The sequence below is a fragment of the Acomys minous genome (assembly GCF_964271855.1).
Source record: "Acomys minous genome assembly, chromosome: 3".
In the NCBI taxonomy this organism is placed as follows: Eukaryota; Metazoa; Chordata; class Mammalia; order Rodentia; family Muridae; genus Acomys; species Acomys minous.
The window spans coordinates 134,386,415-134,412,812 of record NC_140485.1 but is presented as its reverse complement, the minus strand read 5'-3'; the positions used below and the strand labels follow the sequence as shown (position 1 = coordinate 134,412,812).

General features: G+C 39.6%; 1 protein-coding gene across 6 annotated transcripts in view; it reads right to left on the bottom strand.

Moving 5' to 3' along the window:
* The window catches only part of SCAF8 (SR-related CTD associated factor 8), a 189,112-nt gene that overhangs the window by 140,293 nt on the left and 22,421 nt on the right, over positions 1-26,398 (bottom strand). For all 6 annotated transcript variants that reach the window (XR_014778138.1, XR_014778139.1, XR_014778140.1 and 3 more), the window contains 5 exons: positions 21,348-21,431; positions 17,625-17,669; positions 8,600-8,761; positions 4,230-4,383; positions 2,822-2,952 (listed from right to left, as the gene is read on the bottom strand). Coding sequence is in view for 3 of the 6 variants with exons in the window: in XM_084776444.1 (XP_084632570.1) it covers positions 2,822-2,952; positions 4,230-4,383; positions 8,600-8,761; positions 17,625-17,669; positions 21,348-21,431 (576 nt within the window). In the remaining 3 variants the exon portion in view is untranslated. The remainder of the gene's footprint in view (positions 1-2,821; positions 2,953-4,229; positions 4,384-8,599; positions 8,762-17,624; positions 17,670-21,347; positions 21,432-26,398) is intronic.

The window sequence follows — 26,398 nt, the reverse complement described above, 5'->3', positions numbered from 1 at the left end:
CCAATTTCCAGCACCCACATGGTAGTTCACCTGTCACCCAACACTGTTTTCTGCCCTTTGTGAATAGTGGGCAAGAATGTGGCACAGACATTCAGGCAGAACGCCCATCTACATAAAATAAAAATAAAGAGTGGCATACTATGTGGCAGGGTCAGAGTCCCTAAAGAAAACAGGAAAGGCCACTGACAAAAGTGCAGCCTAAGTTGCAGTGGTAACCCTGGCATACTGGAGATGCCAGGACCGTGTAAAGTCCACCAGGACAGCGGCGGTGTGGTAGAGCTGGTTTGAGCCTATGAGACAAGCTGTGTGTGTAATGTGAGTGGCAGAGCCAGAGAAATGGGACTGTTCAACCCTTTGAAGCCAGCCCTGATCATGAGTCAGATACTGAGCTCTGCTTACACTGTTGGATGTTGGTTTCAGTTTGATATGACTGTAACTGCCCTGATTCTTCCTTCTTGCAATATGAAAGAATACAACGTCTTTGGAGTTTACAAGAGCCCACAATAAACAGATCTGTGGATTTTTAAAGAGATACTGACCTCAATATGTTGTTGGATTTTTCAAAGTTATAGTATATTTTATATTATGACTTAATGTAAGATTTGGTGAGCCACAAAAGAAATTTTATGGTTTAAAGTGGTGTCCATAAGTTAACAAGGGGTGGAATGTCATAGGAAATATTTTAGGTGTCAACTTGATACAAACATAATGTCACCCGGGAAGAAGAAATCTCAAGAGAAGAACTGCCTCAATCAAACCGCCCATGGTCCTGTCTTAGCTGCACAATCTTAACTACTAATTGATGTAGGGGGGCCCAGGTCACTGAGAGTGGTGTCACCATATAAGAAAGGTAGGTGAATGTGAGCCAGAAAACTCCATGGTCTCTGCTAGCTCCAGGCATGATGTCCCTCAGTCACAACTGTCACTTGAAGTGTATGCTGAGAGAAACCCTATCCTCCCAGGCTGCCTCGGTCAGTGTGTACCACAGCAAGTGCTTCTGGAAGTCATGACCATCACTCACAAACCAGTCACACTGTAACCACAGAGCAAACAATTCCTCACAAGTTGGATACTGCCACTAAGCTCCTGGTCCTTCTTCAGTTAACCCCATAAGGCTACACCTTGTAGGACAGCAGCTTTTCTATCAATCAGATCAACTGAGAACAGGAGAGAAGCCTGCTCACCTGGAGAGTCTGAGGCTCAACAGAATATATGTCACTAACAACAACAACAACAGAGCCGGAGTGGTGGCATATGCACTTAATCCCAGCACTTGGGAGGCAGAGGCAAGCAGATCTCTGTGAGTTCGAGGCCAGCCTGGTCTACAAAGGGAGTCCAGGACAGTCAAGGCTACACAGAGAAACCCTGTCTCGAAAAACCAAAAAAAAAAAAAAAAAAAAAAAAAAAAAAAAAAAAAAGAACATATGTCCCTAACAATGAACAGAGCAAACTACAACTGCAGCAGTGCTTATTCCTGCTCTTCACCCACCTTTAAGAAACAACCAATACGGCGCTGAAGACATGGCTCAGTGGCAGCACTTGCCATACTTCCAGAGGACTCAGGGTTGGTTCCCAACACCCATGTCAGGCAGGCCCCAACCACCTGTAACCCCAGCTCCAGACAGCCCAATGTCCTCTTCTGGCCTCCAGATATACACATAAATAAAATAAAATCTTAAAAAATAAAACAAAACAAAAACATGTAAGAGGGCTGGTGAGGTATGTCTGTGAGTAAAGGTGACCTGGGTTTATTTCATCCCTGGAAGGCCATGGTAGAGGAGTGAACACATGCAGGCAAGCTGGGGCCTCTATGCACTTAGGTGCATGCGCCTTAAAAACATATAGTTTCATGAGCCTGCAGAGTCCGTCGCTGGTGCAGACTGGGGCTGTAGGAAGCTGAAGCAGCACCCTCTAACAGTTCTGACACAGCTGTGTGAGGAGTGAGCTGCACTAAAGCTCTAGAGTGAAGGAGGGCGGTTAGAGGAGACAGCGCTGATCTTAACACAGCTAGGAAAGAGAACTGTTTACAACCAAAAGAAGTAATAAATGGCTGAGGTGGTAAATATGCCATTTACCTCGACCTGAATAGTACAAATAACAGACATGCATTGAATATCACATTACTGCTTTATAAATACAATTTCATTGTTAATAAAACAAAAACCATACAGTATAATTTTTATAATTTATAACTGTCAGTAAAGATTAGAAAAATGAAAATGACAAAGCTACTATTAACACTTAGTATGAGAAGGTATAAATATCATTCAGGTGGCAGTAAATAATCTCAGATCTATCTTAAAACAGCAACAGCAACAAGAGAAAACAAACTGAGCCATGCAATTATCAAAGCATTGTAATATTATTATATATAATAGAAAAAAACCAACATGAACATGACCTTACCTCTAAGGTCAACAATGACATCAAAGACACACTCTCTCTAAAGCACTAGACTAAAGGAAGCAACATGGAAAGAGAGGGAAACACAGCTGGCGCTCCATGTCCCACAAGAGCACTGTTAAAATCACCAAGGCTGTCACTTCTCTACAGTGACTTCATTGGTTCCAAATGGCCACAGGAAGTACCCTGTTTTATCCGTGGGATAGCAATGGCACCTAACAATGGTTGCCACAAGAATACCTCAGTATTCTGATATAGAAAAAAACTAATGACAGAACAAGAAGGTGATGTTCACAAGGAATTACTGAGTGAATACAAGTTATAAGTGTAACTTACTGGTTACAAGTGTAGTACTCCCACTGCTAAAAGGAAAGGACATTGCATGCTATGCAAGCCCACACGAGGAAGGACTGCTCACCTGTTGACCTTGAGGACTCTGTAAGATTTGAGCAACAGCTGCCAGTGTGTCTGTGTTTGTTATCTGAGATACCCATGGATCAGGTAAGCCTTGGACCACGTTGGCTGGAGTAACAGGTGTCACCGGTGTTCCTTTTAGAAAAGACATCACACACCCAAAGATGTAAGCAATACTTGAAAAGGTAGGAAGGTTTATTTAGCTAATATATAACATATAAACAGTTTTCACTTTATTGCCTCAATCTTAAACAACACTTAGAGCCTTTACGTAACTAATTAGGCAGTTTTACAAACAGAAAGGAAACCCTCCACTCCAACCCTTATGGGATATGTCCACACTTGTCTTAAACTCGGCTACCACTTTAGAGAAGTCTGTCATCAAAGGGTTTACTACAGAAAATTCTTGAACAGGAAAAAATAACAAAAATAGTCTTTCCTGATAAAAACTGAGTTTATATAAGATAAAACCATTTTTTTCTTCACAACTCATTTTTACAACAGCATGTCTGTAAATATGTGTACAACAAAAACTATGTACCAAAAGGTTAACAAATGTTGAATTCAGAGCAAAACGGAAACTATCATTTGAAAGTCCCAAGAAGACAAAATGTTGAAATAATTACATTAAAGCAATCTTGGCTCTATTAAGCAACTTTTGGGTTATTCTTTTAAAAATTACATCCCCCAAATCTCTTGTAAACATCAAGTTAAAGCCCAGTAGTGGTGGCACACACCTTTAATCCCAGCACTCAGGAGGCAGAGGCAGGTGGATCTCTGTGAATTCAAGGCCAACCTGGTCTACAAAGTGAGCCCAAGACAGCCAGGGCTGTTACACAGAGAAACCTTGTCTCAAAAACAAACAAACAAACAAGCAAACAAGCAAACAAAAACAAAACACCCCCCCAAAAAGACATCAAGTTAAGTTATATATACAAGTTTAATAATTTACAGACAACATAAATCAGATGACTGCCACTGGGAACTGGGGGTGTGGCTTAGTGGAAGAGCGCTTGTCTAGCATATGCCAAGCCCTGCACACAAGCCCTGGTAGTGCTAAACAAACCAAAAATGAATTGTAATAAATACATCTTCCAAAATGTTTGTTTATGCTTCTGATGACTGAAAAAAAAAGGAAATAAAATCCATTTTAAAAACTGTTTTCTAAATTTTAGATTAACAGCAAAATAATGTTTTATTTCATGAACTTAAAGATACACACATCCCTCTGTCTCCCTGGTATAAGGATTAAAAGCACATGCCATGAAACTAAGCACCCAAGTCACTTCTCCTTAGTTATCTAATGTTGGACAAATTCCTCTGCACTGTCACCTTGTTGTTTTACACGTGAACGACAGGGCATGGAGTATGACTGGAGTCTCAGACACTGAGTCTGCCCTATAGGTACATACCTGGAGTATTGCTCATAGCTGCAGTGGTGCTGGCCAAAACAGGGGTGACCACTGGGGGAGGAATCCCTGCTGCCATATCCAGAAGAGGCTGGATAATCTCACTCTTAAACACATTATTCTTCTGCCATAAGTTTAATACTCTCACTATTTTACTCTAGAAAGATGAAGAAAAAGTATGCTTTAAATTTTTTGCTTTCAAAATGGTAGCACAACTCATTTCACAGATTATCTGACCATAGGACGTAAAGATTAAAATATTTCTATGGTAAAGTCCATCTCTAAAACTGTTTTCAACTATTCTGCATTTTCCAATCTTTTCTGCTTTCAACATCTTAACATACTCATTTCATTTATGTCATGTGGGCATACAATGTAAAGAGAGATTCAAACACGTCTGTGGCAAACTCCAACCTGACCTGTTTTTACCATTCTGCAATCCTAACTTCAGGTAACTTGGTACACAAGATAAATGAAAGCTGCATTTAGCATATGGAGGTGACAACTAGGTTCCATCTTCCATGTACACCAAGTCACAAGGAATTGATAACATAGTTGCCTACAAAACTGCCCTCGCACTCCCACCTTTCCACAGGTTCCAGGATCACAGGAAGGTGCCAAGGCCTCAACAGCTTTACTTTACTTGTTTGCTCCCTCACCCGCCTTGCCCTAGGAACTCCAAAGGCAGGGTCAGACTCTATCTCAATACCATGCGCGCGCACACATAAAGGTGAACTTAACCCTGACTCACACAATGCTTACCTTCTGAACTAGCAAGTAACTTCGGGACAAAGTCCTCATCTAATGTGACTCTTTAAAAAGTTCACTTTATAAGCTATTTAAATAATTTTAGAAAGGGCATTTCTCCACTTAAGAAATGTAGCTCAGCGCCTGTGTTCAGCATGTTTCCCTGACCAAAAGAAAAAGGACAATTTACCAAACTCAGTCCTGTCTAAGAACCTTGCCATTAATGTACTTTAAACCCAAAACAGTATACTTCTCTATGCACGGCGTGAGGCACAGCCCTCTCTCCTCTATTCTTTTTCCACTGTTCCTATCCACTCTCTCCCTAGATGAGTAAAGCTAATCCACGGGGAGGACACAATTTGGTCCTCAGGGTAAAAATTATATTCCGTATCAATAATGCTCTATATTATTTCATGACTTAGAATGATCTGAGTCTTTTATCATTTTGCAAAAATAAATAAATAAAATCCACAACTTCTCCACCTTTGTCTCTTTCTAACAGGCCCTTTGATGGCAGCTATGTATCCAATTCACTCCTCTCTCAAAGAATGTCAACCCAGTCAGTCCTACAGTTACACCACGCTGTTTTAACCTCGCCTTGTTCTGTACCTAGGGTACGTCCCATTATTCATGGGTCCATGCAGTCATGTGACTTTTAAGCAACTCTTAATAAAATTTATGACGTATGCGCCTGACACTTCTCATTCACTTGGGTCCTAGGCCAGGGTGTCAATAAATTTTACAAATATTTAAACCCTCAGTTTCATCATTTACAAAATGAAACTATAACAATTTTTTCTTGTGCTTTTCTTGAATTGTGCCTGTAACCAATGGCCTGCTGCTAAAATGTGCAGACTTTAAGCACAAGTACCCTGAGGAAAGCTACAGGATGCAGGCACAGCTCTACAGCACAAGTACCCTGAGGAAAGCTACAGGATGCAGGCACAGCTCTACAGCACAAGTACCCTGAGGAAAGCTACAGGATGCAGGCACAGCTCCACTGCAACGTGCTGGAACCCTCTTCTTTTCCCAATAGAGGTCATGTGCAATCCCATCTTAGTTCTCAAATTCTATTGACACAACTGTTGCATATGTCTTAGTCAAGAAAATACAAACTTGAAGCCTGGGTTGGTTATACAGATCTCTATGTCACACTCAGGAATACTGAGAGCTGGTGAGCAGAGATTCATACTTAAGTGTCTCCTTGCTTGAAGGATGGGTTTACAGATCCTTGGTTGCTTCAGGACTGCAACCAAGTCCATCCCCAGCAATGAAGGGTGTTCCAAAAGGTTTCACCATATTTGTTTTCTACCTTAAAGGCTTTTTTTCTTTAAACAAACATCAATTACACCTGCTTCTTGAAATATAAGTATTTTACTCAGAGTATAGACTTAAGTCAGTAGCAATCACCTGAATCCATGTTAAGAATAATAAAAGCAGCCGGGCATGGTGGTGCGTGCCTGTGTTCCGAGCACTCGGGAGGCAGAGGCAGGCAGATCTCTGTGAGTTTGAGGCCAGCCTGGTCTACAAAGCAAGCCCAGGACAGTCAAGGCTACACAGAGAACTCTGTATCAAGGGGGGGGGGGTGAGACAGAAAGAAAGAAAAGGAAAGGGGGAGTAATAATAAAACTATTCTCTTAATATCAACACAGAACAATCCAAATCACAAATATTTCATATAAAAGTTCTATAACCAAAAACTACCAATTACTACTATTCTAAGGTCATTTGTTACTTTATGAAAAAAAATTAGGAGGCTGCTGTTAAACATTGGCAAAGAAAGCAATAGCTATAATAGTAAAATTAACAATTCTAAGAATAAAGATTTTAGCCAGGAAGTGGTGGGCACATGACTTTAATCCCCGCACTTGAGAGGCAGAAGCCGGTGGCTCTCTCTTGAATGCAAGGCCAGTCTGGTCTACAGAGTGAGTTCCATGAAACCAGGGCTACATAAAGAAATCCTGTCTTGAAAACAAACAAAACTTGTATATAAGTGATAGGATAACAATTGAGATGTAATCTGAATAAATTAATAAAAAAGAAAAACAAAAAATGAGTAAAAGTATTTAGTTCAATTTAAATAACATGCAGTTGCATTAAATGTATAAATGTTTATATGGCAAGTGATACATGAGAAAAATTATACAGTGCCAGGCGTGGTGATGCAAGTTTTTAATCTCAGCACTTGACAGGCAGAGGCAGGCGGATCGCTGTGAGTTTGAGGCCAGCCTGGTTTACAAAGTGAGTCCAGGACAGCCAAGGCTACACAGAGAAACACTGTGGGGGGGGGGGGGGGAGGATTTATACAACAAATGGTGCAGCCTTCTGATTCAACTCTTGCCTCTGCAGGGGAGCAGCACTCACAGAGAACTGGGCATTCCGTTGGCTTCTGTGAACACTGCTCAATGTCTGACCCTCAGTATGTTCTTCAAAGAAGCACTCCAGCAGCACTCTGTGGTCTACACCACGCCCCTCCTTCACTAGTGAGATTACAGTGCCATGAAATCTTTTCTCGTGTGCCTGGTAAAATGCATTATCCATAAAGGCTTTCCTGAGAGGTGTTAGTCGTGAAGCCTACAAGATCAAGATGGATTTGTGCACTGCAACTGTCAGAAATTCAAGAAAATCAGCATGATTTCTAAATCAGTGCTGCTACTTACTATTTTAGTTAATGAATTATTTTACATAGGATTCCATTTTAAGAACTCATTAAGTAAGGTGTGTGACCGAAAATCTGAAACACTCTTTAGGACTCCTAGCTAGGCTTACCATAACACCAAAATAATTAAAGCAAAATACAAGAACTACCAGAAAGTATATCCAAGAATACTTAGAAAGAGTATGCTATAATAAATTTGTCAGCTTAATACTGACTCTTAAAATTCAAGACATAACAGTGATTAAAAATAAAACTACAATCTTGTTATAAGCTTCAATTCATGATTCTTCCTTATAACCCTCACCCCCTTTTTTTTCTTTCTTAAGTGTGTCGTGGTGGTGGTGGTGGGGAGCTGAACAGCTGAGCCATCTCCAGCCCTATTCACCAACTCTTAACCTTTTTCTAACTTAAAATCAGAAAGGGGGAAAAAAAATATATCCCTTCCAAATCAGCATCAACTTAAGTAACTTTCTAGTATTTCAAAAGAGATATGAAGGGAACTAACTTGCTTTAATCCTAGCTCTGACCTTTACCTGCTAATTACAGAATATTTACACACACTAAGATCTGAGTGTTGGTCTTCAGCACTTAGAAAATTGCAACAAAAGAAATTTAATATGTGCTTTTCTATGAACTGCTTGGCAGATACATTTTCCACATAACTGAAATATAAAGATTAACTCAAATAGCAATCCTAAACTGGTTATATGCACAACTAAATGTCTAATTCACTTCTGAAGCCAATTTCTTTTACTGAAATTTGTTTCAATAAATTAAAAAGTAGTAAAAGCAACTATACTTTTCTGCTCTCTAAAAGTTGTAAGAGTAAAAAAAAAAGTATGGCGGTTATAACTATTAAATTATTAAAATTAAGAGTCAACATCAACAGAAGGTCATACAGGAAGGTAATCGACGGACTCTAAAGACAAGAGAGTAGCATATCTCCTTTAACAAAGTCATACCGTACCTTGTCATCCCCAGGGCAACGATATAAATTCTGGAAAGTGCTAATGATGTTATTACTAAATCTGGGTGCAAACACATCCTTTTCTTGACCGAACTGATGCCGGGACTGTCGCACAATGGAGTCAATAACATAAAGTCCAGGTACCTTGTATTCTGGTTTACACTGATGAGAAAAGAGTGAGAAGGGGAAGGAAACAGAAAGATAAAATCCTTGACAGAAAAAAAACATTATAAACCCTACTCCAATAAAAACACTGCTCACGCTGTAATGAACAAGCAGACTCCACCTAGACCTTACTGTCCATTATCTGGAGTAGTATCTTTAAGAATTCAATCTACTTTGACTATTCAATGCATTCAAGTCAACTGTCACTCACCCAAGTTCCAAACTAGCACTGCATAACTGACTTCAATGACTAAAAGCAACCTGATAAAGACACTGTTATTTTATAAAAGTATTTAACCATTTCTAAAAACTCGAACAATCAATGGAAGCAAAATGAGGGAAAGGGTTAGAAAGTGCTTTGCAAGCATGCATTAGGCCCCACTTCTCACTTATGTATCAGTAAAAGAACCAATGAGACAGCTGGTTTAAGGTGGTCTCAAATACCTCATCTAGAAAGGAGACATGTCACAAGCACCATACAAATTCTGGGAAATTTTGAAGTGCCAAAACATGCAAATATTTTCAAACTAGCCCACTGGATCAGCATTTTGTAACTGATTTGTCTATGATCTATTCTGTAAACTAAAGGTTCTCTACTTCCTGGCACATGGCTTCCTAGTTTATGTAGTTGGAATCAAACTTTCTACTCTAGAACAACAACAACAAAAAACTAAGAAAACTTGGTTTTCTTTGCTTTATTCACTCTATAGTATGAGTATTTTGCAGTTGTGTGCAGATGTACACCTCATTCATAGCAGGTGCCTCCAAAAGAGAAAGACTCAGGATCGCCTGGAAATGGAATTACAAACAGCGGTGAGCTGTCACGCAGGGGCTGGAAATAGAACCCAGGTCCTCTGCAAAAGCCACTGCTCTCAACCACTAAAGCCATCCAGCCAGCCCCAAGAAAACTTGCCTCAAAAACATATATGGACTAAAATTAAATTACAAGGACAAAGGAGGGTCTACTTCTGGGTATAATTAGGTCAAATATTACACTCAAATTTATTTTCTTGAAATCATTTAACAAGCTACACATAAAAATACTTCTTGGAACTCTGTATATTTAGAATCATGCACAAGGCCTAAGTAAAACCTGTTAATACAGATTTCATTTTTTAAACGTTTCTTGTTTTTAAAGTACATATTTTGAAGCGCATTTTAAAAGTTTCACATATCAGTGGGAAAAAATCCTTAGGCCACCATTTAATGTTAATAACAAAAGCATCTGAAATAAATTTGCAGCCAACCCAATGAATAAATTAATCCTGAAAAAGTCTAGTGGGCTTTTAGTGGGCACTTAGCATGTTCCTTCAGATTACCCTAATGGTCTTTATGAAGTCAAGACAATAAAAAGAAATTTAAACACTAATTCAAAGGAACTGATATCAAGACTTTCTGCTACTAAGTGCTTGAAGTAGTCCATCAAAGGTGGCAATAAAGGTGGTTTTTAAACATTTAAAATTGGAATAAACTGAAGAATCAAAAACCAACTCCTTAAACTTTGCTCTTTTTGGCAGCCTGAAGTTCCTCCTCATGCCCACCCCCACTGGCACTTCCCTTCAGTTCACGTAGCTGGCCAAACCATCTTCCTTACACACTCACACAACTACCTACCCAAACAATACATTTCAGAAAATATTTTTTTAGGATTCACAAGCTGCTAATGAGATATATCAGTACTGAATAATAAGCAAAGCATGCTATCGATGTGTTTTTTAACCATGTCTTTTCCTTCGACTTACAGCACACCTGATCACAAAATCATAGTGTCTCACAACCCACTCCACAACAGCTGCCCCCAGAGAAAGGTGAAGCCGGGAGCTGCACAACTGCAGCAGCCGAGTGCCACGCAGCACAGCACCAAGACAAACACACTCCTTGCCCCACAGAAGCACACTCTTTACATGAACACACACACACACTGTGGGGCAGAGTTTCTTACATTAGAATATGCCACCACCTTATCACACACAGAATGGCAAACTGTTTTAAACTCCTGTTTTAAATAATATAACAATTAATACATCAAAAGTAAAAACTTCTCACAAAAAATATTTGAAACTTCTCACAGACTGAAAGTAAAATTTCCTAAGCCTCCCCAACATTTTCAATCTGAATTATTTTGTTGATGATGACACCTGTTTGCTTTTCAGACACCATCTCACTGTGTTGCTGCACGGGCCTAGAAACCTGTAACCATGAGTGGTATCTCCTGAGCAGCTGGGATTACAGGGATGCACCTTAATGTCTAACCCCTTATAACTATTAATGCTATTATCATAGATGATCTGAGATACACTGTCTTGTAACAATATTCAAGTAACTTTCAATCTCTCATGCTGCAAAAAAAGCCTTCTCTTGTTAAGAGAAAGGTAAGGACAGGGTGACTACACCTTCAACTGCACTTGTGAGATGTGAATTATGTCCAAGTTGGTATCTGTAGCTATAATCGAGTGATGAAGAGGCCTTTGGGCAGGTTCAGCACCATTCTTTGCAATATGTAAACACACTTCACTCAGTAACCCCATTCAAACAGGGGCTGCTACTTGCACATATTAAAGTCACCACTAAAGAAAACAAACTAGACTGGGGAAATAACAAGTGGCTCGATCTTCAAATAACTGAATAATACTGTTGGTGGCTATCACAGGACACAGGGTGACACCATGTGGGTAATTTTTCTGTTTATCTAAAAAGTGGTCTATGAACTGCCAGTCTTTAGTGGTATAAACTTGAATTTTGGGCCGGGTGCGGTGGCGCACGCCTTTAATCCCAGCACTCGGAAGGCAGAGGCAGGCGGATCACTGTGAGTTCGAGGTCAGCCTGGTCTACAAAGCGAGCCCAGGACAGCCAAGGCTAATACAGAGAAACGCTGTCTTGGGGGGAAGGGGGGGAACACTTGAATTTTGGGCAACTTTAGCTGTGCTGTTAATTTTCGAAGTATTATCCATGAATTTGATTATAGCAACTAATATTCTCTAATTTTAAAAAGAGCTCAGACTTATTTTAACACCAAATGGAGACAAAACAGCGCCTGTCTATAGTTACTTGGGCAGAGAAAAATGCAGGGGATTAAGAAGAGGTAGCTGCCTTTAGTCTGACTGCAAGAAATGAATGGCAATTACAGTCTTGTCCTTATAAAAATGTAGTTGTGTCTATGACAACTTTCTATATATGCATATGTACTTCATAATAAAAGGTAAGACATTAGGCAAAAGCAGCTCATCATATATATAAACAGAACAGTGTGGCATCTAGAGCTTACCTAAAATATATTAGGGCAAAGAAATGTTAGTTAAAAAGTAAATGTGGACAAGGAACCTCTGTGAGTGAAAGCCTTTCAAGTTCCCTGCACCTAAATGCCCAGATCCTTGTGCACACATCCAAGGGCACAGCATACACACACGATCAAAGTCCATCCTCACTGAGACTGATGATACATAAAAATGTACATATCTAAGTGGGAGAACAAAAGAAACTATAACAAGTGCTCAAAACACGCTTTGCCATTTTTCCTGGGGAAAAAGCAAAGGGTGGAAAAACAAATGAAACAAAGGATGACCAGCTGCTTCTGCTTTATTTTAGAACAAACATTTGGGGGCTGGAGAGATGGCTCAAGGTTAAGAGCACTGCAGGCTCTTCCAAAGGTCCTGAGTTCAATTCCCAGCAACCACATGCTGGCTCACAACCATCTACAATGAAATCTGATGCCCTCTTCTGGCCTGCTGCAGTTACATGCAGGCAGAACACTGTATACTAAATAAATCTTTAGAACAGACATTTGGCGGCTGGAGAGATGGCTCAGCAGTTGAGAACTTGCCCTGTTCTTGCAGAGGATCACAGTTCTGGTCCCTGTACCAACAACTAGTGGCTCACAATTGCCCTAATTGCAGCTCTAGGTCTCCAACATCTCTAGCCTCCAAATGCACTTGTACAAATGCAGCATACACAAACACACATGCACACATAATTAAAAATAAAACAGGCACTTGTTGTGAAAGGTCAACGTTTCTGGACAAAAAAAAATTATAGTAGTGCCAAGAGTATTTGTCATAATTTTTTAACTATTTTCCATGTCTGCTTCATGAAAATGACAACAAATGAGTCTATTTTATAACCGACATAACGCACTAGAAAATTTAAAAGTTAATAAAAGCCCAAAGTGTCCAACTTAGGCAGTAACAATTAATTGACAGAACATTATCAAAATCCAGAAACAGCCCCTATTCTGTGGGTCTTATGGCAGCTAATAGTAGCCACACTACCACTGAGTACAGCTCAGTAAAACAGAGCATCCAGACTGCACTAAAACAAACAGGGCTGAAGAGACGGCTCAACGAGTAAGAGCACTGGCTGCTCTGCCAAAGCTCCTGGAATCAACTCCCAGAACCCGCATGGTGGCTCACAACTGTCTGTAACTCCAACATCACACCCTCACACAGATACACATGCAGGCAAACACCAATGCACACAAATAAATAAACTTTGAAACAAACAGTGCTGCGTGATAACATTCTGTCCTGAGTATGAGACAGAAGACTTTATAGCAGTCATACAAAATGGCAGGCTTCTCCTGGACAAAAAGGAGCTATTCAATCATAAAAATTTAAGGTATGGAACTAAATGCTTCACCAGTGCATTTCATGGTGTTAGTTGTGGTAACTAACACAACAGTTAGGTTATAGGTAACAGAAAGGACTGCAAATCATAAGGGCCTCTGATTCAAAATTAATTTTGTGATTCATGACAACTAGTGTAAGCTGATTTTCTTTATTATACAGAGGGTTAGCATAGCATAGAGCTGACCCAAATAGTACTGCTAAAACTTACAGTTCCTTAGTGGCTGGAGCTCTTTACTTCAGTCTTATAAAAAGTACACTGGTGGTAAGAAAGCTTGGCCCGTAAATGTACCTGCCACCAAGCATGATGACCTGAGTTTGATCTCCAGGACCCATAAGGTAGAAGGACTGACAGTTTCTGTGTAGCTCTGGCTGTCCTGGACTAACTTTGTAGATGAGCCTGGCCTCAATCTCACAGCAATCCTGCCTTTGTCTGCCTAGTGTTGGGATCTCTGTTCTTTTAAGGTTACATACTTACTATTTTATTTGTGTGCACTTTCATACATGTGTGCATGCATGCTTGCGTGTGTGTGTGTGTGTGTGTGTGTGTGTGTGTGTACACGCACGCACATGTGTGAGGAATGTGCATGTAACAGCATACACACAGAGACTGTCTCAAACAAACAAACAAACAAAAAAGAGAATTAACAGAATATAGATTGGTTTTCTCGCTCTATTCATTACATCAAAAGCTGGAGGCCCAAGTATTCTAAGCAGTTGTCCTATAAAAAGTCAATTTTAATGTTAATTTTTCATTTGTCATTCTATCTTTAATTTTTTATGACTAATACATAGAACTATAGATAACACCTTGTATTATTTATTGACAGTGTGTAAAGTCAACATAAAATAGTACAGCCAATCTGGAAAATACTTTGGCAATTTCCATAATAGAAAAGATGCCTTATTAGGGGTCCCCCATGAAAGCCTGCATTTATCCCACAATTTGAACATGAATGTTCTCATCTACTTCACTTCTAAGTCAGAAAGGAACCAGTGCTTGTCAGTGTGAATGTTCAGCCTGTGGAACAACCTACAAAATAATTCCAAGCAGAAACAAAAGGGGAAAAAACCTACTTCATACATGTAACAGCTGGGCTAATCCTCAAGAGAATGGCACTGAGTCCATGACCATCTCAAGGGGCTAATTCTACTTGTCCAACATTCTCTATAAGGTTAAACAAGTATCATGTTTATTTTTAAGTTTTAGAATTTGGGACAATTTGGATTTTGGATTTTCAGTTTAAGCATGCTTACTCTATACAAAATGTTGCCACCCAAAATAACTGAGTGAAAGTTACAGACAACCTATGTTATTAGGACATGTTGCTCACTGACCTAATAACACATAAATATATAATTACTCGAAAATTAAGTTTAGCAGAAAATAAGCACGATCAACTTAACCATTACATGAATCCATAGCTCAGTCTTTAAGCAGGTGTCAGAGACAAAGCACTTCACTTTCTCCCCAGACAGCTGTCTTCTTCCTGCAGACTATGGAACAGCCTTACTGAGGTCTTCCCAAAATTATGAAATAGTTTACCTGACCAAACATACTTCTGCCTCAAATCCCATCCATCAAAAACTTTTCATCTGTAAGTTTCTTCTGAAACCTGTCTATCCAAACTGACTTCTGAATGAGGAGCTAGGGCATCAACCAGGAACTGGAGGAAACACAGATCTCAGGCTTCTCTCCAAATTCACAGTGGCACTGCCTGCATTCCAGCAAGAGTCCCCACACAATTCCCACATAGTCAAATTTAAGAGTAATGGCTTCTACATTAGACCCTTTAAAGACTCTTAAAAAGATTTATACTAGTAGTAGAAATTTTTAGTCAATAATGCTGCATTTTACAGTTTGATTTTTTTTTTTTTTAAATAGTATACTTTCATCTTATCTTTATTTAAACTACTCAATCCCAAAATGTTTAACCAATATTTTATGGAGAAACTTTATGGGGAATATTTTATGGAGGAAGCGAAATCTTAAAAGAGGAAAAATGGGTAGAGAGATGACTTAGTGATTAATTAAGAACATATACTGCTCTTTCAGAGGACATGGGTTTGACACCTATCACACCTGCCTATAGCTACAGTTCTGGGAAATTTGATATCTTCTATTGACCACCATAAATACCAACCACACACGTTACTCACACATACATGCAAGCAAACTCATACACATAAAAATTAAATCGAAAGTTATAAATGAAAAAAAAATTTTTTTTAAATTTTGGTTTTGTGCGACATGGTCTCTATATAGGCCTGGCTGTCCTGGAACTCACTTTGATGCTGGCCTTAGCTTCACAGAGATCTGCCTGCCTTTGTCTCCAAAATGCTGGGATTAAAGATCTATACCACCACACCCAGCTAAATTAAAAAAACAGGTTAGATCAATTATTCAAGTGTAAGTCAGTAAAGTGTAAGTTTCTAAGGCATAAGTCTTAAATAAACCTGCCACAAACTGGCATCAATAGAATGCTCATCACAAGAGTACAAAGAACTGACTGAGTCATCTAGACTCTGATAAAACAAAAAATGTACGTGTGCTGGATAGTTTTGTGTCAATTTGATACAAGTTCAAGTCATGAGAAAAGAGGGGCCTCAATTAAGAAAATGCCTCAATAACATCAAGCTGTGCGGTCGGCGAGATGGCCCCAGTGGTTCCAGAGGTCCTGAGTTCAATTCCCAGCAACCACATGGTGGCTCACAACTATCTAATCCTGGGATCTGATGCCCTCTTCTGGCTTGCAGGTGTAAATGCAGATAGAGCACTTATACATAAAAGAAATAAATCCTTAAAAAACCAAAACCAAAACCAAACAAGCTGTAGGACATTTTCTTAGTTAATGATTAAACGGGAGGGCTCAGCCCACTGTGTGGATGGTACCATCCCCGAGCAAGCCATTCGCAACAAGTCAGTAAGCAGCACCCCTCCATGGCCTCCAGGTTCCTGACATTTGAGTTCCTGCCCTAACTTCTTTCAGTGATCAAAGTGATATAGAAGCATAAGTCCAATAAACCCTTTCCTCCTCAAGTTGCTTTGGTCATGGTGTTTCATCAGAGCAATAATAACTCTAAGACAGTAGCAAGACTGGTATTTAACTTTCATATGCCTCGTTTCCCCTGGAAAAGGAAGCTATAAGATCTACAAAATAATATGTAGAATTATTTAATACATTAGTGGCTTAGACAAAATGAATAAGGGGAACAAACATAACTGGGAGACAATAATTTAACCCATATTTTACATAGCTACAAAGTTGCTTTCTAAGCATACAGCCTAAAATGACTAGTGACAATCTCCTTAAAGGCCATACACAGAAGAAATTTTAACATTTGATAAAAAACCAATCATAATCACTTTTCAAGAGAAAATAATCAATTCTAATGATGTAACGTTTCAAGAGACAAAACAAATTTAGCAAAAATATCTGCCTAACTGCCAGGCGTGGTGGCACACGCCTTTAATCCCAGCACTCAGGAGGCAGAGGCAGGTAGATTGGTGTTGAGTTCAAGGCCAGCCTGGTCTACAAAGCCAAGGCTACACAGAGAAACCCTATCTCAAAAAACCAACCCCCGCCCCCCAAAAAAATCTGCCTAAAGGCTATCATTTTCAGATGTATCAAAACAGCAGTCTTACTTTATTTCTGAATCAGAAGTAAAACAACTGAAGTTACTTTTTGTCTGAAGAAAGAACCTGGCCTGGTCCAGATGGACATCTACTTGGCTGAGCCCAATCATGACTTGAAGCCCTGATCCTCCAACGTCTACCTGGCCGGTGGCAGAAACTACAGTGTGCACCTATATGTCTGCACAGTCCTATTTTCCAAGATGCTGGAGGGGGAACGCTAGGCCAGCACTCCACCTGCAGAACCACGTCTGCAACAGCAGGAGTTTCTTTTTAACAGTCAATCAAAATAACTTTAACTCAAGTATTTAATTTAAAGGAGAACATAAGGGGCTGGAGGATGGCTCAGTGGTTAAGAGCCTTTGCTGCTCTTGAAGAAGAGCTGGGTTCAGTTCCCAACACAAACATGGTCACTCACCAACACCTCTAACACCAGGGGATCCACACTTGTTACACATACATTCACGTAGGTAAAACACTCATACAAATAAAAATATTCTCTAAAACTTCTATCACATGTTAAAAATAAATGAATAAATGAGAACAGAAAGAATCAATACAAATCATAGCACATTTAGCCTAGGTAGTAAAGAGAATATGTACTTACTTTCTGAATGAATTTCTCAACACTCTGTACCACATGTTTATAGAACTGTAAGGAAAAAGAAAACATGATTCCAAAATTAGTTTACATAGATTAGAATTGTCTGCTAATCACAGGCTTAAGAGGAACTCCAACGGTCCGTTACAATAATAAACTTTAGTCAAACTTCTATGACTCACATCATTCACTGTACAGGAAACTAACCACTACATTTGATTCTTTAAATAATCCTTTCAAGTACATATGTACAATAATCTATCTAAAGTGTGTTATTTTAACGTAAAGCAATTCATACAACAATTCATGTTGTCTGTTTTATAAAAGATAACCCCTGCACTTAGTGAGGAGACATAAGAACCAAAGCCATAACACTGAATTGTATACATGAGTTGACTGAAGCATATTAGCATAAAAGCATCTCATCCAAATGAAATCCATAGGTGTGAACAATGTCCTTTGGTTTGGCTGCTTTCTAAGAAAACGTCTGCATTCTTAGAAGATTCATATCCAAGTTTATAGGGACTGAAACACAAATCAATCAGGCAGGAAAAGAAAAACAAAAAGTAAAAAAGTCGTGGGGGGTGGGGGGGGGCGCGAGTGCACAATATCTTGGCCAAAAAGCTGAAAAGTAATGAGAGTAGAAAAAAAGCAGATATGGTCAAAGGTTAGTGACTGATGGCTCCAAGGGGCAAAAGCATAGTGCTTATTAGAATATACTACAACTTTTCTAAACTAGAATTATTAAAAGCAGAAATAACATACCAAATATTACAGTACTCTGTAAATAATGAGCTACTCTCAATTGACAAAAACCCCAACTCAAACTCTACAAACTACTTTGTGTTTATTATTCTCTTCTGATATCTACTGACCCTATATGTCACTGAGTCTTTTAATTTAACAAGGACTCTGTTCAACAGCTTTATGAAATATACCAACTACTAATTGTCCTGACCAGTACTGATGATACTAACATACATTTGCATAGTCTTATAACTATGATCCAAAGAATCAGATCACACTGGAGACAATGTAAACTACAAAAGAATACCTTATGCACACTAGGCCTATCAAATGTGCTTTTAATCATCATCATCATCATCTCCTTTCAGAACGCTAACTTAAATGTGCTTGTCATCATCTTTATACCTTATCTTTGATTTTTTTACATAAAAATATGGGGTTTTTAACTATAATAGGGTAGGATACTAACTACAAATCTGACACTGTAAATCTGAACACACGTACACAAACACACACACACAAATAAATTAATTAATAAAACAAAAGCAAGGTGGCTCAGCGAGTAAAGATGCTTGTCACATAAAGCCTAACTGACAACCTAAGTTTGATCTCCAGGACATTCACAGAAGAGAATTAGTATCTGCAAATGTGTCCACTGATCTCTAAGCAGGCACCATGGCACGCACGCACGCACGCACGCACAGGCACACAAAAGTGAATTTCTCCTTTCAGTAATTACTAGCAATTAGGAATTTGTTAGTTAATATATTGCTATAATTTAAAAGCTGATGTGTCTAGTTATGCCTAATGTTTTAATCACTAAATGTGTATAGGTTAACGCCTATTTAATTAGAAGTAATTGTTCATTTTTAAGATCTATATACAATCAATGAGATAAAAACAATACACTGATTTTTACTTAGAAGACTTTTTTTTAATCAACATTTTGTTTCAGTCAGTGTGACCAATGGCAATGTCAGAACACTTTCTTTATGACATGGTTATATCTACCTGATGAGAAAGGTAAGAAAATACTTGTTATAAAATTTATAAAAGATTGTTTTCTTTTTGTTTTAAAGAATTTTTAAGGCTTACTTACTTTATTTTCTGTATATGAGTATTTTCTCTACTTATGTATGTGACCCAGGTGGGGGTCAGAAAGCACTGAGTCCTCTAGAACTGGAGAAGGCTGTGATGGCTGTGAGCTAGTTCTAAGCCACCATGTGGGTGATGAGAACTGAACCTAGGTCCCCTGCAAAACCTGTGTTCATTCTTAAGCACTGAGCCTCTCTCCAGTTGGAAGACTGTTTTTAAAATGTGTTTTTATGTAAATGTCGGGGTTTTCAGGTGGCAGATTTCTTTGTTTTCCACAATGAGTATGTATTAATACTGTAAAGCTGAAGTGAATATATAAAATCTATTCCTTTGAAAATACTACGGAGGGGCTGGGGAAACAGCTCAATCAGTAAACAAGTCTGAGGGTTCAGATCTGACAGTTCAGATCTCAAGTACCCCCCCAAAAGAAAAAACCCAACAAGGCTTGAGCTAGCTAACAGATGCAGAAAAGACGGCCGTAACTGACACAAGCACTTCTGTCCTATTCTGTTAAGAACGCACTTGTGCATATATACACATAAATTAAGCAGATTGTTTATGTTTCCTATTTTTTTCTTTATCATGTAAAGTGGTATAAACTGACAGTGCCACCTACTCTAAAATATCTAGTGCATTTGCAGTTCTGTCAGGTGGAATTATTACCTAGCAGTTGTTTTCACTTGGAATTTAAGCAGGAGGGGATCTGACTGTGTGTGCTTATTGACAAGGAGTGGATTAATCTTAGTTTTCAACTTGACTCCATCTGGAATCAACTAAAACCAAGGTTGCAGGGCATAGCTCTGAGGGATTTCTTAATCAGATCGTTTGAGATGGCAAAACCCACTTTACCTCTGGGCCACCACCTTCTGGTGGCAGCTCACACAGAAGACCATGAAAGAAGGAAGCATTGGCTTCTTCCTACTTGCTCTCATCTTACCGGCAAGTTCATCTGTCCCATGGCTGAGGCATTTCTGCGGGATTCCAATGCAGACTGAAAACTAGCAGCTCCCTAGGCAGCTTCCAGGACTCCAGCAGCAAACTAGAGCTGCTAGTAGATCCAGTCTCCCAGAATGAAGAACTACCAGACTCTTGGCCTTTCTGTCATGAGATGGCCATTGTTGGATCACCCAAAACACAGCCTGTAAACCACTCTAATAAAACCCATTTAAATAAACAAATAGAATCTCTTGTTTCTTAGGGAGCCCTGGCTAATAGTTTATTTCACTGTTACTGTGACAATATCCTAATGAAAGCCAACTCAATTCAGTTCCAGGTCAGCCCAGCACAGCAAGAAGCCTAAGGCATCTAGTCACACACATGCACAGGCAAAGCAGAGAACCAGGGAAGCAGGGTACTTCACAAACTCAGGGGCATGAATTCAATCCTTACACTCGGTGGTGGAAGGAGAGAAAGCTGTACTCTAACTGCCACATTACTCACAAGCACACCCCACAGAGTAACAAAAATTAGGATTTAAAGTAGCAGCAGCAGAAGCAGCAGCAACAACAAATGATAGGTGCCTGCTGCTCCTCAGTTCCTTTTCTCCACTTATATGGGCCAGGATCCTAGGCCAAGGAATAGCTCCACCATCCAGAGTGGACCTGCCTTCCCATCTCAATTAAGGCAATCAAGGGAACGCCCCACCCACAGGCATGTCCTTAGGCACATCTCCCAGGTGATTCCACGTTGAGTCAAATTGACAATGTAATACTACCCCACAGACTGTATCAAAACATATCCTGGGACACAGTGGAGGAAGATGTCTGACACAGCCTCTGGACTCTACATGGCCCTTTATGCATGGCACATACATTTTCTCCCTGCCCTCCCCCACCACACAAATATAAGGGTTCTTTTAAAGACATAAAAGTAAACTGTATTACTCACCTTAATAGCTTTGATGGCTGCCTTTGTAATCTGGGTCATTTTTGCTTTAGAAATGGGTGGTTTATAGTCGTTCAGTGAATACAGCTGATGGAAAAAGAAAAGCAAACGTTAAGTATAGCACAAGTGCCTCCAAGCAGTCATGAAACTACTAGCATTTCCATTTTTGTATTCTCAATGAAATTTAAGGGTCATCTTAAAACAAAATCAAGCTCAACAATACTAACCACGGGGAATGGAGAATTACAACCAACTATTCCCTCACACTTGCTTATTCATAATCAGTAAGTCAGAAAAAAGACTTAGAAAGAATGTAAAAACTTAGATCCTCATACACTACCAGTATAAATGTCAAGTGGCATAGCAACTTGGTAACACAGCTTAAGGGCTGGCAATGAGGCCCAGTAGGGGAGGGTGACTGCCACCAAACCTAACATGATGAGTTCATTCCCAAAATCCACATAGTGGAAATCCAGAAGCAATTCCCTGCAACAAGTTGTCCTTCCACAGGCTATGGTATGCATATGCCCACCCCCACACATACACAGGCATTACATTTTTAAAAAACAAACAAACTAAAGCCGGGCGTGATGGCGCACACCTTTAATCCCAGCACTGAGGGGGGGGGGGGGGGGACAGAGGTCGAGGCCAGCCTGGTCTACAAAGCGAGTCTAGGCCAGCCAAGGCTACACAGAGAAACCTTGTCTCAAAAAACCAAAACAAACAAACTAGAATAACATGGCAGTTTCTCAACAAATATTAAGAACAGTCACTATGTGATCTAACCAATTCACTCCCAAGTATATACCTAAAGGGACTAAAAATAGCTATCCACATTAAAATCTGTGCCTCTGATGCTAAGGATGGTGGCAGACACTGTTAATCCCAGCACTTGGGAAGCAGAGGCAGGCTGTTGTTCTGAGTCTGAAGCTAGCCTGTTATACATAAGCAAATTCCAGAACAGACTCTGCCTCAAAAAAAAAGCAAAGAAAATGTGTTCCTGATGATCACTGCAGAATTATTCAAATCAACTTCATCAACAACTTATTAAAAAAGGAGCAACAACCTAAACGACATGAACCATAATAAAGTGTATAACACGTATTGAGTGAACTGTGAGCCATAAAAGGAACCAGCTCCTTAGATATATAATACAAATGAATCTTGGGAGCTTTTGAGAGAGTGGTAAAATATTTCACTAAATTGCCCATGGTGGCCTCAAACTGGAAATCCTTTTGCCCCAGCCTATTGAATAAATAGTTAAGATTACAGGCATGGGACACCATTGTGGGGCTGTAGCTCCGTGGTAAAACACAAGCTTAGCATGCTTGAGGCATACGTTCAATTCCAGGAAACAGGGTAGGCAAACTAATGATTATTCTAAAGTTAATTGTACTGATGGCCACACAATGCTATGAATATACTAAAAATGGCCATACTGAGTTGGCTGACTTCATATGTGAGTTTTATCTCAATAAATTTTTTTAAAGCCAGGCATGGTAGTGCTCTTTTAAGCCTAGCATTTGGAATACAGAGGTAGATAGGTCTCTGAGTTCAAGGAAAAACCTGATCCACACTGAGTGTGCCAGGCTAGCCAGGTTTACACAATAGGACTTAAAGAAAAAGGAAGAGTGGCAAAGAAAAAAAAAAAATCAGTAAACCTTTTTAAATCTCAAGCTATCTGATGTTTTAAAACAATCTGTCCACTGATTTTTAATTTTTTTTTAATTCCTCACATAATGCTGAGAGACATGGCAGAAAAACTAGACAATAGAGAACTTTGGTTAAGTGAACTCTGACTAAAAATTCCATTGCATTAAGTGACACTATGGTGAAGACAGTATTTACAAGTCTATACTCTAATCTTTGACCATCACAACATAGACCACAGCCTAAACAGCCATGCCTCTCCTGGAGAAAACTCAAGCGAGTAAGACGTGTTCTCTTACCACATTTACACACACACACACACACACACACACACACACACACACACACACACACAGAGAAAACACCATCATTTCCAAAACACCTTACAATAGTCAAGAAGCCTTTGGGAAAAACAAAACTGTTTACTTGAGGTTCTGGCTGTTTAGCATCGGCACTTTAACCTCCCCAAGGACCATGTTTATAGCCCCTTGTTCTTGGCTCACGAACTCTTCTCAGGTCCCTGCCACAGTGATCTTAAAGTGAGACTTGTTCTCTTCTTTTCAAATACTTTCTTCCAGGACCTCCCCACTAGGTAATGTGTACCTAAGTCACCTAATGACGAAAGGCTTCTATAACTCCCCAGAAATGTCTTTTGTTGTTATTGTTTGTTTTCAATGTCTCATCATTCACCTCTGAAACCATTAATTTGTCTCATTATGTCTAAAATTTGACTTTTCAAACTGAACTGCTACAAAGGTGATGGTGACTGACACTAATAAAACAAAGGGTTTAAGTTCCTTTAAGGAATTTAAGGCACTAAATGGCTAATACACACCAACTGCGGTACAAACAAAAAGCAATCTAAGAGTCTAGTTAAAATTACAAACAACCTTTCTCTCAAAATCCTCTGGGCACCCACATGTCCATTGTATAATCTGACTATAATCAGGCTGCAGCCGAAGCTAAGAAGGTTGATTCCAAGTGTGGCAGTGGGATTTAAAAGGGAGGCCTCCAGTCATTCAGAGGCAGTATCCACAGAATAAAGTTGTTCTCATATGCCAGTGGCAGTGGTGCACATCTCTGATTCCAGCACTTGGAAGACAGAGGCAGTGGATCTCTGTGAGTTTGAGGCCAGCCTGGTCTACAAAGTGAATTCCAGGACAGCCAGGGCTATTACACAGAGAAACCCCATGAGGGTGCTGGTGGTGGTGGTGCTAATTCTTATGTGACACTTCAGAGGTTTCTCAGGAGAAGCCAAACTTGAACCTGGCCCCACTGTGCTTCCTGGTTCCTGCCTCCTGTGATCACTAGTGCTCAATAATGCTCCTGCTACTGATGACGGGACAGGGCCTGAGGGCCCAGTGTGTGCACCACACTGTAGAACCCCCACAACAATAAGCTAAGAGGATTCTCTTCTGTAGCAGGTATTTCATTATAATGACAAAGTGCTGCCTACTAAGGCCTCAGTGTTTCTACTCCATCACATTTGTTCAGCTCTATTTTTATTAGCAAGCTACCAATAAACTGTATCTGAAACAAAACAACCAAACTGCATGATAGAACTTATTAGCAAAAGCCAATCCTTTGAATTTGAGTCCTATCTTAACCTGATGTGCTCACTACAGAGCACTCTCCTACCCTCCCATGTACTGAGCTCCATCACCCAGTTTGAACAAAATGTATCCATACTATTTCAAACCAAACTTTTAAAAACATCTTAGTGTACTTACTGATTTAATCACTACTCAACTAATCCTAGGGTTTGGAAGAGTCTAACAGAACCATCAATAGACATCTGGTTACACATCAGTGCAGGTTATCTGAGCCTTGGAGGCTGCTGACTCTGACCAAATGAATTAAGATAAAGTATGAGTCTAAAACAAGAGTAACTCATTCACCTTATTCCAAAATAACATTTTAGGGCTTTGAAAACAGATCAGTGTCTCTTACACCTCCAAAGACATCAGAAACCTCACAGAAGTTCCTGCCAATACAATCTTGACACGTCCAAGACTGCATACTGACCAAAATAATTGCTTCTTCCTCCTGTTCAGAAGACAATAAATGACTTTCACAACAAAAAGAAGCAAGAAGGCAGAGATTCAACAGGTAAACGATGCCGTCAGATTCTAGGAAATGGGACAGGGTTGGTAACTGATGAAAACAGGAAACCACAGACACAGCACACATGTAAGATATGGTCACTATACAAATGCATCCATTCACTGTCTCATTACTCACCAACAGTGAACAACACCCCCATCTACAACGACAACAACTAGTAATGTCTAAAACTCAACCAACAGTAGCATTAAAATTTCACTTGTGACATGAAGGTAAGTGCTGGAAGAGCTTAAGTGTGACATGAAAAACACTTTTTTGGGGAAAATCAAGCTTAAAGTCAGAGACTTGAAATCAATTGTTTATGTTATCTTGAAAATTGTATCTCATTATTTTTATTCTAGTCCACTTGAGCACACACCATTTCCACACTTCATTTTCTCCAAAATTCTTATCTTGGAGTCCCAATTTTCTCTATGACTGTATTTAGAAATAGGGTCTCAGGGCTAGAGAGATGGCTCAGAGGTTAAGAGCACTGTCTGTTCTTCCAAGGGTCCTGAGTTAAATTCCCAGCAACCACATGGTGGCTTACAGCCATCTACGGTGAGATCTGGTGCCCTCTTTTGGCAGGCAGGGACACATACAGGCAAAACACTTTATAATATATATATATAGTTTTTTTTTAAAGTCCTCTTAGTCCAGGCTGGCCTCGAACTCATGATACTCCTGCCTCTGCCTCCTTCAGCAAATCTTACCAGTGTGCACCACCACAACTGGCTAAATTCCTTAAAAAAAAGAAAGAAAGAAAGAAAGAAAGAAAGAAAGAAATAGGGTCTCTTTTGGAGTTGATAAAATGGCATCATATAGATAGATAGCCCTACTGTAACAGGATTGCTGTCTTTCAAAAACTAGGTATCACATAGCTTTTGCTTACACATATACATTTCTTTTATACACCCAAGCTCTTTCTGCATGCCACCCCACCGATTCTCTGTGAGAAAGCAAGTATCCATCAGCCAGGAACAGTTTCTCCCAGGAACTCATGGTGAGTACCTGGAGTCGATTGGCTAGCCTCAAGAACCATAAGGGAAAAAAAAAAATTCAATTGTTTAAGACACCATAAAAACCGGCTTGCATATACTTCCCTACCAATTAAAAGCATGCAACTTTTATTAGTAAATCAATTAGAGCACTGAGGGGAAAGAATAAAACATAGTCATAGCTGTCATGCACATATGTCCTCCAAATGGAACATTCTCTTGTAAAGGAGGAAAGAGAAGAACCCTCACATTCAGGAAACTCAACAGGCAAGATTCACAAATGAGGTTCAGGAAGTTCATGAA